Raw genomic sequence first — 16,415 nt, 5'->3', positions numbered from 1 at the left:
ACCGGAGCTCAGAGATTTCAGAGAATTGATATAATTTTGTAGAAACAAATAAGTAGTGGCTAGGACTCATTTATAAATGCTTACAGTTCATACTAAAAACAGTAATTTACTCTGTATTATAAGACTTTAAATGAAGCGAAGGATGAGAAATCCAAAAATAATCTTTTTTCTTTTCAGATTACCTCAGTGGACTTAATTCTGGGTAGTGAAAATGGCAGGTGTGTGGTCTTGAACTGGCATGGAGGAGGGGGTGATGCTGCTGCTTCTCGAGAAGCAGTTCTGGCAGCTCGTTCCTTCAAAAGACGACCCAAACTTCCAGATAATGAGGTTCACTGGGATAGCCTTACAATTCAGGCAAGCACTATGTAAGTATGAATGGATTCCATGGAGAGAAATCATTTTATGAATGTTTGAGGTTTGAGAATAGAATAAAACAAGTAGTTGCTTTCACTGTTCCATCTTTCAAGAAAAAGTTCATCAGAAATTGCTAGGCAGTATTGGAGACTGAAAATATTCCACTGTCTAAGACAGGGAGTGCGAGACGATATTCCAGGGGGTGGGAAAACTTGGGTTTTCAAAATTATAGTGTATATGCATAATTCATTGCCGTTATTTCAAACTTTTGTAAGGGGTGCGAGAATGTATCAGAAGCATTCTAGGGGTGCGGGGTATAGAAAAGGTTGGGGACTGCTAGTCTATAAGGATTATGACTTTGTAAGTTAGGATTCCCAGGTTCTGTGACAACAGTTTGCAAATATGTCCTGTAGGGCTTTCACATTCTTAATAATGTTGTTCAAGATAATTTATCATCTGTATTGCAAGAAGCTCTGGGAATGCTTCTTTATGATGAAAGGCATTGAGAAAAGTTTTCAGTACAGCTTGTCCTCAACTTACCACAATTGGGACCAGAATGTCTGTTGCTAAATGATGTGGTCCTTAAGTGAGTCATGACATGACCAGATCTGATTTTGCAACCATTTTTACTTTAATAGTTAAGAGATGATTTTGCCTAAATTAAAGCATTTTGTGGCCCTTAAAATACCATATTTTCCGATGTATAAGACGACTTTCTAAACCATGCAAATCTTCTCCGAAGTTGGGGGTCGTCTTATACGCCGAGTCTTATACGCCGGAAAATACGGTAGCTACAGGAGTACCATCTACACTTATTTGTACATTGTAAAGAACATATGAGAAGAGAGTAAAAACAAGAAGAGATTGAAAAGTATACGCAATACAGGTAGTTTAATCTTACTTGCCATGCTTAGAGAATTGCTATTACTACACATGCAGAGGCTTGTAGAGCAACAACTCAACTAAGGAAGAAGATAAAGCTACAGCAAGCAGATGACTTGTTTCTTGTTTTTATTCAAGGATCATTTCTAGAGTGCCTAACATTTCTGTCCAGCTTAGTCATGAACCCCCTGCCCTAATGAATGAAATGTATTGTTTGAGTGTGACAATTGAGTCGCATGAGAAGACCGTTGCCAAAGATGTAAAGCTCACAGCTGGCTTAAAACCAGGTATTTATTATGCAACATGATACTACTGGCTCAGTCACAATCCTCAAGGAACTTCTCATTGTGGAGAGGTTTAAACCACTCCCTTTATCTTTTATTAATTGGGCAAGTGAATAATTCAACAATTAGATAGTAGAAGATAAATGAAAATGCCATTTAATAGTTAGCTAGATTTCATGAAGTGCTGTTGTTTATATTATTTAGATATGGTAACTTAAATGTTTGGCTTTGAAATGTAACATTCATTTATATAAGCTGGTATACTTTTACTTTAGCAGAATCTTCCTCAACATAGTGCTTATTTATGTTTTGTGCTACTATCAGTACCCCCAATTGGCATAATCTGCCACTTCTTAGGCTATTAGTTGGGGGAGCAGGCTTTAGAACATTGCAACATTTAAGTGTAGATTACATTATATCTTGACTTGCCTATTTCACTGGCAAAGCAAAGTCAGGAATTTTCAGAATGGAATGTTGTCACTAAGTGATGGTCATAAACAACTAAAGTTCATAACTGAAATAATTTTCTTCATTGATAATTTTGATATTTCTAGAATTGCCTTGAAATGGCCATCCTGGGTTGAAAATTAGAGAACTTGCTTTAAACATAATGTCAATTGTCTGAAATCTTGCAAAATATGTTGTTTAAAATAAGTTAAAGCTAAAACACATAAATATGCGTATGAAATTCTTAAAGCTCACATGCATTTCATTTGTTTACTGGCCATAATTCATATTAAAATTTATTACATTCATACTAAACAAAATCTTCATTATCTTGATAAATGCATCGGTCTTTGTCTAAATAAATATTTACAAGAAAGACACACAAATACATATAAAGATATACATATATTCTTCTCATATATTTATACACATTCTTTTCTCATAGGCCAAGATGCAAATTTGACTCAAAAAACACATGTAACTCTGAATGGAACAGAAATGTGTGATGATTCCTACCCTGCCTTGCTTCCTGATATCCCTCTGGGAGACCTGCAGCCAGGTGAAAAGGTAGCGTGCTATGTTATCAGCATGACATATGTAAAACTGAGTATTTTGGAGACAGTAACCCCAGTACAAAATCTGTTTAGTCTTTTTTTTTTTTTTTTTTTATTGAAAATTTTTAAATTTTACAAAAACAAATCCCCTTCCCATACCCCCCCCAACCCTACCTCACCCCCCTCCTACCCAACCTCCCAAACCCTCCCCTGGACTTCCCAGAGCTGAGTACAGGCTTAATTGAGAAAAAAACTTAAAACACTTTTAAAACCTAAACAAATTTAAATACAATCATCATTCTATATAAACTCCCTCCAAAAACGCAAATTTAAACATTACTTTCTTTGAATATCTATACCTATAATGTAAAATCTAATTTCTCCCTCTTTCTTTATCCTAATACAAAAAAATAAATATATAAACCTTTGTTATACCATCAAAACTAAATACTCTTAGAAAACTTAAAGTAAATACATATTTCCTTCAATCTTCATAATCTTCTCACCTATCCAAAAAAAAACTTAAAAATCCTAAACAAATCTAGACACATTTAGTTAAACAAATTATTTTCTCTTAAAGATATTAATAATATTTAAAAACTTGAAACACTTTTGAATCCTAAACAAATCTAAATACAATCATCATTCTATATAAACTTCCTCCAAAAACACAGATTTAAGCATTACTTTCTTTCCTAAACAAATCTAGACATTTAATTAAACAAATTATTTTCTCTTAGAAATATTAATAATAATATTTAAAAACCAAATTTAAGCTTTACTTGGAACTTAAACAAATTATACTCCCTTCAAAACACAAATTTATTAGAATCCCCTCACTGAAATAAACAAATTATAATCCCTTCAAAACACAGGTTTAAACAATATTATCATTAAAGGTTTAAAACTTAAAGCTGAAATATATTATTATCCCAAAACACATATTTAGACATTACATAAGACATTTTCCAAAAACGATGTAAGTTTTACTTCTCCCACAATCTCAATAGTAAACTTCTTGTCTAAAGTTCTCATTCAATGTCCATAATTTTCTGTCCGATAACCAGTTGCACCCACTATAAACACAAACTTCTTATCTAAAATTTTCATTCAATATCCATAATCTTCTGTCTAATAGCCAGTTACATCTACTATAAGCACAATCCATATCGGTTTCTCTTGCCCGCAAGCATCGAAAAAAATGCGTGGAATTCTGCCCTTGAAGATCGCTCCAAAGAGTTTGTAAGTCCTGGTTGACCCACAAGCTCAGGAATCAGTACCTGTGAAACTTCCTCAACCTCCTTCTTCTGTTGGTCTTTCTCTTTACATTTATATGTTACTTTTTCTTTACATTTATATGTTGGACAAGTCTCAGGGACCGATACCTGTAAAACTTCCTCAGTGAATTCCTCCTTGTGTTGATCTTCACAATTATAAGTTGTACAAGTTATCCTCTGCCCGTTCCTCTCTTGTTGGTGCCCCTCAAGCTGAAATTTCCCAATTTCCATTTCAGGCAGCAATTCCACCCTTGAAGATTGCTCCAGAGACTTTGTAGGTCTAACTTCTCCCAGAGATTCAGAGACCTTCTTCTGTTGCTGCTTTTCTTTGCAATTGTATGCTGCACAAGTTGTCTTCTGTTCCTCAACCTGGACTTGTTGGGGCCTCTCAAACAAGGGTTCCCCAATTTTCATAAATATAGGCTCTTCAAGCTGTAATTCTACATTCTTTTCTTCCAAAGCTTTAAACTTAATAGATGGCGATACACATACCCCCAGGACCGAGGTATAAAAATCTTTTGCTTGAGAAACAGTATTAAGTCTATAACATGTCCCCAGGTGGTTCACCACCATTCCAGTCGGGACATCCCATCTGAATAGTATTTTTCTCTTTTTAAGTTCATTTGCTAGAAAAGCAAACTCCTTTCTTCTTCTTAAAATTTTAGATGGGATCTCCTTAAAAATTATAACATCTTGTGAAGCAATTTGAAATCTCTTCTTATAATAGGCTTGCACAATTTCATTGCGTAGAGATTTTTTACCAAAGTAAATTACCACATCTCTTGGCAGATTCTTCTGTGCTGCCACCACAGAATTAACCCTGAATAATTTTTCAATTTCACTAAGTATTCCCTCTTTTTCTTTATTCAAAATCAATGCAAAGTCCTTTGCAACCATCTCTTTCAAATTTCCTTGCAAAGACTCTTCCAGGCCCCTGATTCTTAAGGCATATTCCATTTGTCCATATTGAAGCATAAGAATTTCATTTTCCATCTCTTTTTCCATACTTTCAATTTTCCCCTCCATTATCTCCACTTTTTCATCTACCTCTTCCACATGGGAGTTCATCTTTTCAAGAACAGAAGCAACTCCTTTTAAAGCCAAAACAAAGTCTTGTCTCAAGATCTTATTGTTTTCCTCTAAAATCTTTTTCATTTCTGCCCTAATTTGAATTATGACATCTCCCATCGTGTCTTGCAAATCCTTCATAGTTGTTAGCTGACCCCCAGAAGAGGGTGAGACTGTTAATTTAGAAGCTGTAGAAATCCCTGGACGCTTTGGAGCCATCTTAAAAAAAAAACCCTTTAGTCCTTCTTAAAAAATTATAAAAATTCCTTCAAAAATCATAACTCCCTCCAAAGAAGGTCATTATAATAAAAAGAAAAAAGGGGGGAAAAAAAAGAAGAGAAAAGGAATTAAAAAAGCTTTACTCCTCCTTAAAAATTGCAAAAATTAAGCAAAAAAAAGGAGTTAACTCCATAAATTCAAAAAGAAAGAGGGGGGGAAATCCTTCAAAAAGGGGTCATTGCAATAAAAGGAAAGGAGTTCAGAAAAAAAGAAAAGAGAGAAAGAAAAAAAAAAGGGGGAGAAGAAAAAAATAATTAAATAGAAAAGGTCCGTTCCATTTTTTTTTAAAAAAAAAATACTTAGAGATACCAAAAACAAACACAAAGATTAAACAAAAATAATAATTCTAACAGTCCATTCCAATCATAAAAAAATAAAAAAGGAAAAGGGAAAGGAAAAAAAAAAAAAGCACCAAAAAGCCTGCCGGTCAGCATTCTAACTTCCAAAAAAAAAAAAAAAAACACCGAGAGATTTGCCGATCGCCATTTTACTTTCCCTTTCAGCAAAGAAGGAGAAATAAAAAGAGAGAGTAAAAATAGAAACAAGTCTTAAAAACTTAAAATCCAAATAAGTCAAAGAAAGCAAAAACTAAATCCTCTACTCAGCTCTGTCCGTTTAAAAAAAAAAACTCACCAGTTCTCTTTAAGCACGGAGGTGTTTGCAGCGGCTCGTTTTGTCCCTGAGGACAAAAACAGCTGGGAAGCGGAGACAAGTCTGAACTCCGTGGGAGCACTCCTTTCACCCCCCAAAAAAAGGACTTGGGGGGTGCAAAAGAGGCTCTACCACTATTCAGACACTCTCTGCCCCCCCCCCTTTGCCCGGGAGGGGGATTTTGAACCGCTGAACAGCTGATGTCTGCTGTTCATAGCAGTTCTTACACTTACCCAGGAGGACGGCTACAAAGTAGCCGCCATCGCGCGCGCAAAATCCACCGGAAGTCCAAAATCTGTTTAGTCTTATAATTCTTCTAAGATGAACAGGATTAATTCTGTATATTGTTCTTAGGATGAAGACCTGGTAAATAAGCAAGCTATTAAAATAGAAATTGATTTCAGAATGTTAGCTTCAAGGATTTCTTCAAATAGCAAACCATAATCTGCCACTTTCCCATAGTAATATTAGAAGCAAATTAGAAAAAAAGGTTGGATTAGCTTGCACCCAGCACCCAGGGATTTTTTAAAAATCTGTGTGCGTTTTTAAATAAAGCAGTATTTTAAAGTATGACTGCTGAAGAACTATATTAACTGCTTTTTATTTTATAACTAGTCTGTTCGTTTGCTTGTTTTACAGTTGGAAAAAATGATATATATTCATTGTGGAACAGTTGGTACTAGGATGTTTCTGGTGTATGTTTCTTACCTGGTGAATGCAGTCATTGAAAGAAAAGAAATTCTTTGCAGGTGTCACAGGGTATGTTGGAAAATCTAAGTTAAGTGTTGTTCAAGACCACTAGCTTGTACTTTATTGGATATCACATAAACATTGCTGAAAATTAAGGTTTCAATAATATTGAATTGGTATCGGAATATTCATTTCCCATTCGTGTGTGTGTTTGTGCGTGTACACATACATACACTTTTATATTAAATTTCACTGTGAAGCCAAGTGTTAGGAAGAGGGGGCTTTTATAAATGCTTCTAATTAAATAAATAAGGTATGATTGAAAACATATTTACAATATAATATTTACATGTTTTGGGGCTCAGCATAAGTAGACCAATTAAACATTTTGAAACCTGCTAATTGTGCTTTTCTTTGGGGGAGGGGCATGCTGGACATTACTGCTATTTCTGCAGTCTTTTTATGGGGAGAGTAATAGTATTAAAGAAATTTTAAAAACATTTGCTATCAGGTGACAATCTGTCAGAATCAGAAAACGAAAATAATTCTCTCTTTTTTTAATGCAGGATGAGACAGTTACTATAGAGACAGTATTCCCTTTTGATGTAGCTGTTAAATTTGTCTCAACTAAGGTATGTAGAGAAATATTGAAATAAAACATAGCCTCATAAACAACATGAACAGTAGAATAACACTGTTTCTCCTCTTGGCAGTTTGAGCATTTAGATAAAGTCTTCACCGACGTACCATTTTTACTGATGACAGATATCCTCAGTGCTTCACCCTGGGCCCTTACTATTGTAACCAGCCAGTTGCAGCTTGCTTCTTCAGTGGTTCCAGTGGACCAATTAGAGTCCTGTGTGGAAAATGGTGCGACAAACTCTTTATTTTTAGATAATCTGCTTCTGGGATGGCAAAAATTACTGATTGTTGAAAAAGTACATTAATTTCATCATTTAAGTTACATAAATCTTGTACGAGGTACATTTTAAACTGAGATTAAACTTATAGTCACTGTTAGGTTTTTTGCTGGGATTCTAATAATCTTTCTCTACAACCTGGTCTAAAGTACATTAAAGATAAAAATTCTGGCCCAGAATTTAAGTACAAAAAGTTGAAACTTCCAAATCATTGTTACTCTCACGTTGTGCAAGCCAAGGTTGCGGAACATTTAACCTTCCAGATATTGCTAGAGTTCAGCAGTCTTTGAAGGTCCACAAGATTTTCTATGTGTACACAAAGTTTTTCTTTGGTAGCATAATTTAGGTGAATTGCTTCTTTGATTTAACATTAACCCTTCTTGATCCCTTAAAAATATCCAGAAACATGCTTAGTTTAAATAATTAACTAATCTTGCTATGGGTGGTTCTTTTGATTACAAGTGTTTTTGACAGTAGGCTGGATGATAGTTTGTTACAAAAGTTTCAAAATTTATCCAATGGTCCTCTTTTCCCCACTCTCTTTTAGCCTTGTGGCTTGTTTGAATTGGCTAGCCCTGTTATCACTGCCCAACTTAGCAAGTAACGAAATCCTTGATTTCAGCTTATGCATCCCCTTTCTGGCCCTTTTTCTCATAGATTAAAGCAGGGCTTAGTGCCTATTTCCCTCTTCAAGTTATTTGCCCAGTCTGATACAACCTTAGTTTGGATGCCATGGGGTCTTTTGCTCCATGGATGAACTCTAAGCTGAACTGGCGCTAGGTGTCAAAGCAAAGCTCTAGGCAGGATTTTAAGGAGAGTTGCGGCTGGATGTCAGTCTTGTGTAATGCCTGTTGGTACTAAATTGCTCAGACGTCACTTTCTGCTTTTCTTTCTTCCTTTTCCCAGTCACCCTCGCACACTTTTGCTTATTTTTCCTTTTGATGCTGAGGGCTCGGGTGCGGTGAAGTGAGCTAACTTAGCCAGTTATGGATATAGTCCTGTCCTTGACCAGGCCAAGTTGTGTCCAAATTAGATTAGGTTTCCTGGCAGAACCCCTTGTCCAGATTTCCACTCTATCCCTTTTTGGTGGGGAGATATAAGCTGAACTAGTTGGCTTTATTTTTCAGTACATTTTTGGGAAGTGAGGAGCTGTTTCTGCCCGATAGCAGCCATGCCAATCAAGCAGTTTTAACACTGCCTTTTTAAAGAGCAGAGTGGTACATTTGGTCACGTTCTCTTCTACCACATACTTGCTTGGAAGTTCTTCTCTTTCTCAGTTACATAAATATCTTGACCTCTTTATTAATGAATGTATGTGGTATAATGTTCTTCTCACTTCCTCTGTCAGAGACAGCTTAGATTAAATTTGATAAACTAGAAAGCCTTAGTATTATGAAATGAGTGCATCATTTGATTCCTTCTATATAAAGTTCCCTCCTTTTTTCCCACAAGAGAAAAAAAACCAAAATGGAGTTGTACTTCTATCTCCATGTTTTTATTCTCATTCTTCTTGCTATGTTTGCTTTGTATGTGCATAATATATAATAAATAATGCATGAAATAGACTTTTAAATTTACCCAACATTTATTATTTGTTTCAACTTTTTAGACTTAACCTGACTTTTCTTTTAGTTGTTTTACAGACAGGTGAAAGTGCTAGTGAATGCTTTTGCCTTCGTTGTCCACCAGTTACTACTGGTCAAGGTGGAGTTGCTACTGGATGTTATGTAATCTCCTGGAAAAGGTAGCTGCTACTTATTTACTTTTTCAAGTATTCTGATGTATTGTTTGCAAATATGCAGCCCACGAAGTGGTTTCATGTGGCCTGCGAAGCCATCCTGGAAACAGTGAGGGAACGGCCCCTGCTGCCTTGGCCCTGGCCCAGGCCAGCCGGGAGCCAATGTACAATTTTGTGGTGGCCATCTATGCTGAAATGCGTTCAGTCTTAGCTCCACAAGGCTGTCTGGAAACAGTGAGGAATCAGGAGAACCTTTAGCATCAGCCTTGAGGAAGTGGGGCTGGGCTTGGTGCCGTGGGTGCTTGAGGGCCAGGCTGGGCATTTGACCTCTGCTGCCCAGGGTTCCGGGTAGCCCACATCACCATCCAGCCCCCCCCCCCCCCGCATGGCCTGAGAGGAACAGTGAGGCTCCTCCAGCGGACCATGCCTTGGCACTTGCCCTAGTCCCACCCCCTTCTGCCAGAGACCCTAAGATCTGTCCCACTCCTGCCCAGGTACCCTTGACGCGAACGATGTAGAGCTGGCCATACCCACCCAGTAGGCCACACCCACTCCATCCAAGCCCACCCAGTAGGCCACACCCACCCTGGCCACATCCACCAGGCTCCCTGAAGGCAACTGCAGTGCTGATGCGGCCCTCAATGAAACTGAGTTTGACACCCCTGGCCTAGTGGATTAACATTCTATTTTTAAAGGCATTAGCATTACAATTTAAACATTGCTATATGCCATTTAGGCAAAACAGAGAAAACATCTGGACACCTGGCCTTTTTTAGCCAAGATTCGTCATTGTTTAAGAAAAACAAGTAACAAGCATTTCAAGTTAAGTATCTGTTGCCATTCCCTTTAAAACCTTAACCAAAAAAATTTGTGGGCGTGTTCAAGGTAGCAAATATCTCTGTCTCCAGTTATTCAAACCATATTGTCAAGCAGACCAGGGTATTTGTGCCTTCTTTTAAATTAGTCTGAGATTTCCCCCTCCCTTGCCAAGCTCCCAATCTAACTTAACTTTTTAAACTGGAATGCTGCAAAGCAAAATATCAGCATTGTTTTTATCTCTAATAATGCCTGTGGGCTCTAATTAAAATTTACAAGCTTTGTTAGAAAATAAAACCAGATAGGTGGTTGCAGTAAACTGGTTCTTTGCACCTGGTTATGCTCCAAATAATACCCATTTTGTGAATGAGCAAGCTCTGAGCAACCACTTTGGAAAAGCACCCACTGTATACTTTCAAAGTGTGCCAAGCACTTCCAAAAGATGAGGACTTTCTCTAGCAATGCATTTTGGAGAACAAAGATATTAGAAATAAAGTAAAAACAGTTTCCATAATAGCAATGCTGAAGAGTAGAGTTAACACCAAATGTTGCTCAAAGCAGAATTTGACTGCTTTCTACAAGTTCATCTTGTGGAATACACTTAACTATTTTGAGCAGGGAGTTTTTTTATCTAGCTGTTTATGGCCTCTTGGTATATTGATGCCTGAAGGCCGCTGGTGTGCATAGCATGGATTGGGCTGATTCTCTGGCTTTTCCTGACTTTCTAGCTCTCCTGTGAATCTTTCTGTGCCAAACACATGATTGCAGAGCCATGTGACCATGAATCTTTCTGTCTTGATAATGAATGACCTGGCTTTCTTCAATGATCCCAGATACTTTTTCTATGGAGTCTGCAATGGTTAGAGAACCATGATCCTGACCCTTTGCAGCCTAAAATATTTTGAACCAGACTTAATTCGTATTCTGTGAAAATACCTCATAAGGCTGGTGATAAGTAGGCCTGCAGAATCCCAGAAAATATGCAGATAATTTTCTGTTAAGAGTTTTATTCACAAAACAAAATCTGTCTTTAAAGTTTCTGTTCTGTGTTTCATCTATATTTAACTATATGTCTTTTCTGTACATTTTACTAAGTTCAGATAAAAAACCAGGGCCTTTAGCCTTTCAAGAAACCACCTGTTGGAGAAATTGATAAATGAGAGAACTGTATTTGTTTTTGTTCCAGTATTCTTTGCACATTCATATTTCATTAATTTGCTATTTTGCCGATTACTAGAAATAAATTTATAGAATTCAGTTGTCTGACTGGTTATGTCTTTTTATATTACATCCTCCCATTTCAAATTTGGATTTCTTATAATTTTCCTATCTTAAATGGTTTATTTGCTGATATTTTTGTAATGACTACCATAATTAAAAATAAATTTTATTATTGTTAATTTTCTTATTAATAACCCTGTACTCTCTCTGGGAAGCGAGGGGGGGAGGGTTGAGGGTGGGTGGGTGGATGAGTGGGTGGGTAATGATAATATAGTCATGGTAAACGCTTGGGCATTTCCCCTATGCTGCGTTCATGTGTGTGAGAGGGATGAGAGGGGAGGAAGGAGTAGGGAGGAAGTAGGATGGTTAGAGGAAAAGGGGAGGGGAAGAGAGTAGGAGGGGAGGAGAGAAAGAGGAGGGAAGTAGGGAAGGATTAGAGAGGGTGGACGCAGTCTGGGGGGAATGGGCAGGCGGTACCAATGGTTAGGAATTTAATTGTATTTTGTATGAATAAATGGAAAATAAAAACTTTTTAATAATTAAAAATAAATAAATTTTAATATTTTTAAAGGAGCTCAGCTGTGGAGAACATACCTGTAGTTAACACTTTGATCACGCTGCCACATGTGATCACTGAAGGTATCCCACTCCATGTTAATGCAGGTAATATTCATGACTTATTTATACATGACTTACAGAACTTTCAGAAAGTTTATTATAGTTAGGGGAAAGTATCTGGGAGAAAAACAAGAAAATGTTTTAACTTGGAAACAACTATTTTCTCAGGGTAATCTTATAATTTTTGTTGAAGGCTTTGAATTCTCAAAATCTTTTTTTTTTAAATATAAGAGAAACAATTAGCAGAAAGTAGCACATTCTCAATATTTACCTGAGCCTCCCTCAAACTAGTAACTACAGTGTTCCCAGCCAGATTAAGTTATTGGCCATCATTAGAAAAAGACTACTTTGCAGTTTATTCATTGAATAACTATCCCCTTTACAGTCTGTACTATTACTGTGGTGAGATTACCCATTGAATATGTTTTTAATTTTGTATTTTAGCTTCCGTTCTTCATAGAGTAAAAGTTTAGTTTATTGGATTGATCTAAGAAATAATATGTGACCGAAAATCTGCAGCTGGTTTTAATAATACAAACAGAAAGCTCTTATTACTGCTACTCTGCTCTTATTGCCAAAGATAAGGTTGCCTTTGTTTGGCTTGGTTATTCTTTTTAGTGAGCTTTTTTGATATACAGGTTCATATTTTGGTATTACGCTCTTATTTGAAGTATTGCTACAGTTACTGTGATATGGGAAAGGCTTAAAGAATTTAGTTTGACAGGTTGTGAATACGTCCAGCAGGCAACTGTTTTCCATTGATTTGTTACTGCCTTTTCAATATACAAAAAGAAAACATTCCATTAGCTAGCTCAGTGCCATTGTTTTAATCACTTTCTCATAATGATGACTGACACACGATTAACAGTGGAATTTTCCTCTCAGCACTTTTCAGTGCTGAGTGTTTGAAAACAGAATTATGTTTTTCTCAGTCTCCCTTCTAAGATGATGTTTAAAACTTGTAATCTTTTAGTTATGAGTATGTAATCCTAAATAGCATTCATATATTTCAATGGAACTAAAACAGAAATAAGAAATCCCGTGTATTGAAACTCATGGAAATTATTGTTGTGCTTTCTTTCCAAGATTTGCCACCATTTGGTCGAGTCAGAGAATCCTTACCTGTAAAATTTCATCTGCAGAATAAGACTAATTTAGTGCAAGATGTAGAAGTAACAGTGGAACCTAGTGATGCCTTCATGTTTTCTGGTCTTAAGCAGGTATGGATCACAATGCATCTGTATTTTTGAATCTTCATTTAGTTTTGTTAATGAACTATAAGTCAATTAAGAGAAATTATGCAGCTAACTTGTGTTACAAAAGAAACTTGCATTCTGTCTGCCCTGTTAAATGTAAGCTAGGAAATGAAGTTTTAAAAGTGACTTGAATGCAGTAAAAGTGGCTTCCATTGAATCAGTATTATTTCTGAGTCAAGGTACTGTATATGAAATGATATCGAACATGCATCTGATTGGGCCTTTGACATTACAAAGAATGCTGCAGATTGATAAAAAGGTTGAGAACTATAATTGGAAAAAGTTTCACAAACTTAAAAAAACCTTTATCAGTTAGTCTATGTGTAATTAAGGAACTGACTGTGGGATGTACTTTTAGATAAGACTGAGAATCCTTCCTGGCACTGAACAAGAAATGTTATACAACTTCTATCCTCTTATGGCTGGATATCAGCAGCTGCCATCTCTCAACATCAGTCTGCTACGATTTCCACAGTTTACTAACCAACTGCTTAGAAAATTTATACCAACACACATCTTCGTCAAGGTAACATATAAGAGTGGTATCAAAGCTACAGTATTTAGCATTCTTTCAACATGTGGTTTGCTCTTAAAGGCAATAAGTTATTTTAAAATGATTTTCAGTGGAATGCCAGAATGGATTTCTGAAATAGGAGCAACATCTATTGAAAATAATAAAATATAAGGATGGAATCTGTAAATCAACCAGCAATTACTCAGTTTCCTCAACTGTATTTTTTTATGTAATTTGGCTTCTAGGAAAGCATGATAAGCTAGCTATTGTGTAAAATAAACTTTTTCACTAAAGCTTTTGCCTAAATTCACTGGAGGAAAATGTCATTCCATGTTCTGTTTTGAAAATGATTAGCTGAAGCAGATTTTCAATCTGTAATAAGTCTCACTGGATTATGAATGACCATAGTCATATGTGCAAATAATAAGGAATTGGAAATAATATAATGCCACATTGCAGCAATAATGGTACTAAGAACTGTGCATGTGATAATACATTTATTTAGCTACCAAGAAGTTAGCAAAGGACTCTTTTCTCTCCCTCCTCCCCACTTTGCATAGGGATTATCAAAATCGGTAGGAAGAAACCTGTCCAGGCAGAGTAAATGAAATATTTGAAAAAAATGTGATGTGCTTTTTGTGAATTACAATTACATTGTAAAACCCAACTTAATCCACCCTTTATGGTGACAGGGCTTTGTAGGCTACTTGATCACAGTACAACTAGAAAGGATGGGTATTTCTCAGGAATTCTGACAGTCAGAATGCCTCTTAAATCAGTCATTTACATTTGCTGCTAGCTAGGGATGTAAGCCACCTTTTCCCAGAAGGAATGAATGAGTATACTCCTAAACTGCAATATCTTCTAGGTTGTACAGGTTGTTTTTTTTTTCTAACTTTAGAAAAAAATTCAAATGCTTAAAATCTAGACATATGGGGCTTAAAATCTTCCTTGTGCTGTACAGTATTGTAATTTTTCTGAATAGATGGCCATGTTTTCTGCTGTAATAGTTGTTTTCCAAAACAGTAGACATAGATTAAGTGGAATAAAAGTATAACAACTTGCCATTTTCTATCATTTCTACCCATAGATGATAATTTCATAATTACTAATTCCATAATTAAGAATTATTCAGTGTTACCAATCTTAATAGGGCTTGCTTGCTGTTACAGATACTTTCAATGGAACATTATGGGTCACTGCTGAATCTCAGTACTGATCCTAAAATAATATGAAATTAATACATTATAGAGATTGTGTAAGTGTATAGAGTGCTATGTAACTGTGGGAAAACATATATATGAAATAATTCTCTCTTTATTTTTCTAAAGCCACAGGGCCGTCAATTGGACGATGCATCTATTGCTGCTGCGTAACTGAAGATTCATGCACAAAGGAAGCAGTTTTGCACAGAATTTATAGTAGCTTTTCCCCCAAAACTTTTGCTTGTCTTAAGCTACAAGTAAAATTGCTTTATATTTAGATTGGTTAAAAAATGTGGAATGAACTAAGTGTCCTGTGGACTTGATTGTAATAATTAAATATATAAAATATATAAAAAATAAGGGTTTTCTTTATCATTGACTTTCCTGAAATTAAGTGAATGGAAGATTTTGATAACATGGGTGAAATTACTAAAAAAAAAATATGAAATGTTGGCTTAAAAAAACAGAAGTCTGACGCTTTTGTTGTAGTAATTGATTTCACTACCATCACAAATACTTTAGCATTGACATTTTATGCTTACAGAATCCAATTTTATATAATATATTATGAATATCAAATATATTCATATATTTGAAATAAATAACAGTATTTATACACATTCTTCCTTCTTAGTAGGCTCTGGCTATTCATATGATGAGTTGCTATGTTAAATCATCTGCATTGTCATTTTGTACTTTTGAGAGGCCAGTTAATACTTGTTGGCTCTGGGTGAAACTGCTTTAGCCACATTTTCTCTTCCATAGTTAGGAGGGAGTGATATTATTTAGTTTAAAGAAATTACTCCGTAAAATACTGAGAAGCTTATGGTCCTTTAGAAAAAAAAAAATAAAGTTTGCCATAGGAAGAAACATATATGTTGTCATTAAATATTGTTATAAACGACTTGTATATAAGAAATGCTTCTTGTGGAACTGTGCCATTGCCATTGTAGATTTTTTGGAGTAGGCTGAAGTTGTCAATATTTTTTTTAAATAATTTACAGCAAGTCTAACATGGAATGTTTCAAAAACGGGCTGCTAATTATGAATTGCAGGCCATTTTAGAAAAAAGCTTTGTATGCTACAGGAATATCCACCAATCATTTAGTGGTAAAACTTTTGCTTAATCAGGACCCATTCCTTTATTAGTTTTTTCAACATGCAAATATCAGATAAGAAGAATGTGGATATAACATGGTATTCTTAATATTCATATTAAATCATGTAAATACCTGTTTTGTGAATGTTCTATTGTTTAATAAATTAATTTAAGCTTTAGCTTCTGGTCTCAAGACATTTCTCCTTTTCTAGAGTGATATAGTATATGCAAGTGGTTGTATGAACTGAGATATTTCATCCCAGTTCAGAATAACGAACTTTCTGTGACATCTTAAATAAATTTATGGTATATTGGTTCTTGTTTCTTTTTTGTAATATACACGTAAGAAATACAGTAAGTTCCAGGTCTATGAAGAACTACTAGGATATTAAATGGAAATCATTTTCATATCCAAAATGCCATCTAAATAATTAAGAGTAAGAGCCTAAAAATTTAGTTACTACTAAACAGTTACGACTGAAGTCACCGGATGATGCTCTACAATTGCATATGTAAATAAATAAATATCTATCAATACTAAC

The 16,415-nt window shown here is 35.5% G+C and overlaps 1 protein-coding gene across 4 annotated transcripts in view; it reads left to right on the top strand.

Moving 5' to 3' along the window:
* TRAPPC11 (trafficking protein particle complex 11) overlaps nucleotides 1–16,187 on the top strand; it is a 38,362-nt gene extending 22,175 nt beyond the window's left edge. For all 4 annotated transcript variants that reach the window (XM_039330803.1, XM_039330801.1, XM_039330802.1 and 1 more), the window contains exons 20-30: nucleotides 178–365; nucleotides 1,375–1,523; nucleotides 2,413–2,534; nucleotides 6,436–6,555; nucleotides 7,053–7,118; nucleotides 7,200–7,356; nucleotides 9,039–9,150; nucleotides 11,753–11,844; nucleotides 12,886–13,019; nucleotides 13,414–13,581; nucleotides 14,901–16,187. In XM_039330803.1, coding sequence (XP_039186737.1) covers nucleotides 178–365; nucleotides 1,375–1,523; nucleotides 2,413–2,534; nucleotides 6,436–6,555; nucleotides 7,053–7,118; nucleotides 7,200–7,356; nucleotides 9,039–9,150; nucleotides 11,753–11,844; nucleotides 12,886–13,019; nucleotides 13,414–13,581; nucleotides 14,901–14,945 — 1,353 coding nt within the window. In that variant the 3' untranslated portion in view covers nucleotides 14,946–16,187. The remainder of the gene's footprint in view (nucleotides 1–177; nucleotides 366–1,374; nucleotides 1,524–2,412; nucleotides 2,535–6,435; nucleotides 6,556–7,052; nucleotides 7,119–7,199; nucleotides 7,357–9,038; nucleotides 9,151–11,752; nucleotides 11,845–12,885; nucleotides 13,020–13,413; nucleotides 13,582–14,900) is intronic.
* The last annotated feature ends 228 nt before the right edge of the window (nucleotides 16,188–16,415 follow it).

The sequence above is a fragment of the Crotalus tigris genome, unplaced genomic scaffold, assembly GCF_016545835.1.
Source record: "Crotalus tigris isolate CLP2741 ecotype Arizona unplaced genomic scaffold, ASM1654583v1 scf7180000024432.2438137, whole genome shotgun sequence".
Taxonomy (NCBI): domain Eukaryota; kingdom Metazoa; phylum Chordata; class Lepidosauria; order Squamata; family Viperidae; genus Crotalus; species Crotalus tigris.
The sequence above is the reverse complement of the archived record's forward strand: the minus strand, read 5'-3'. Positions and strand labels throughout refer to the sequence as shown.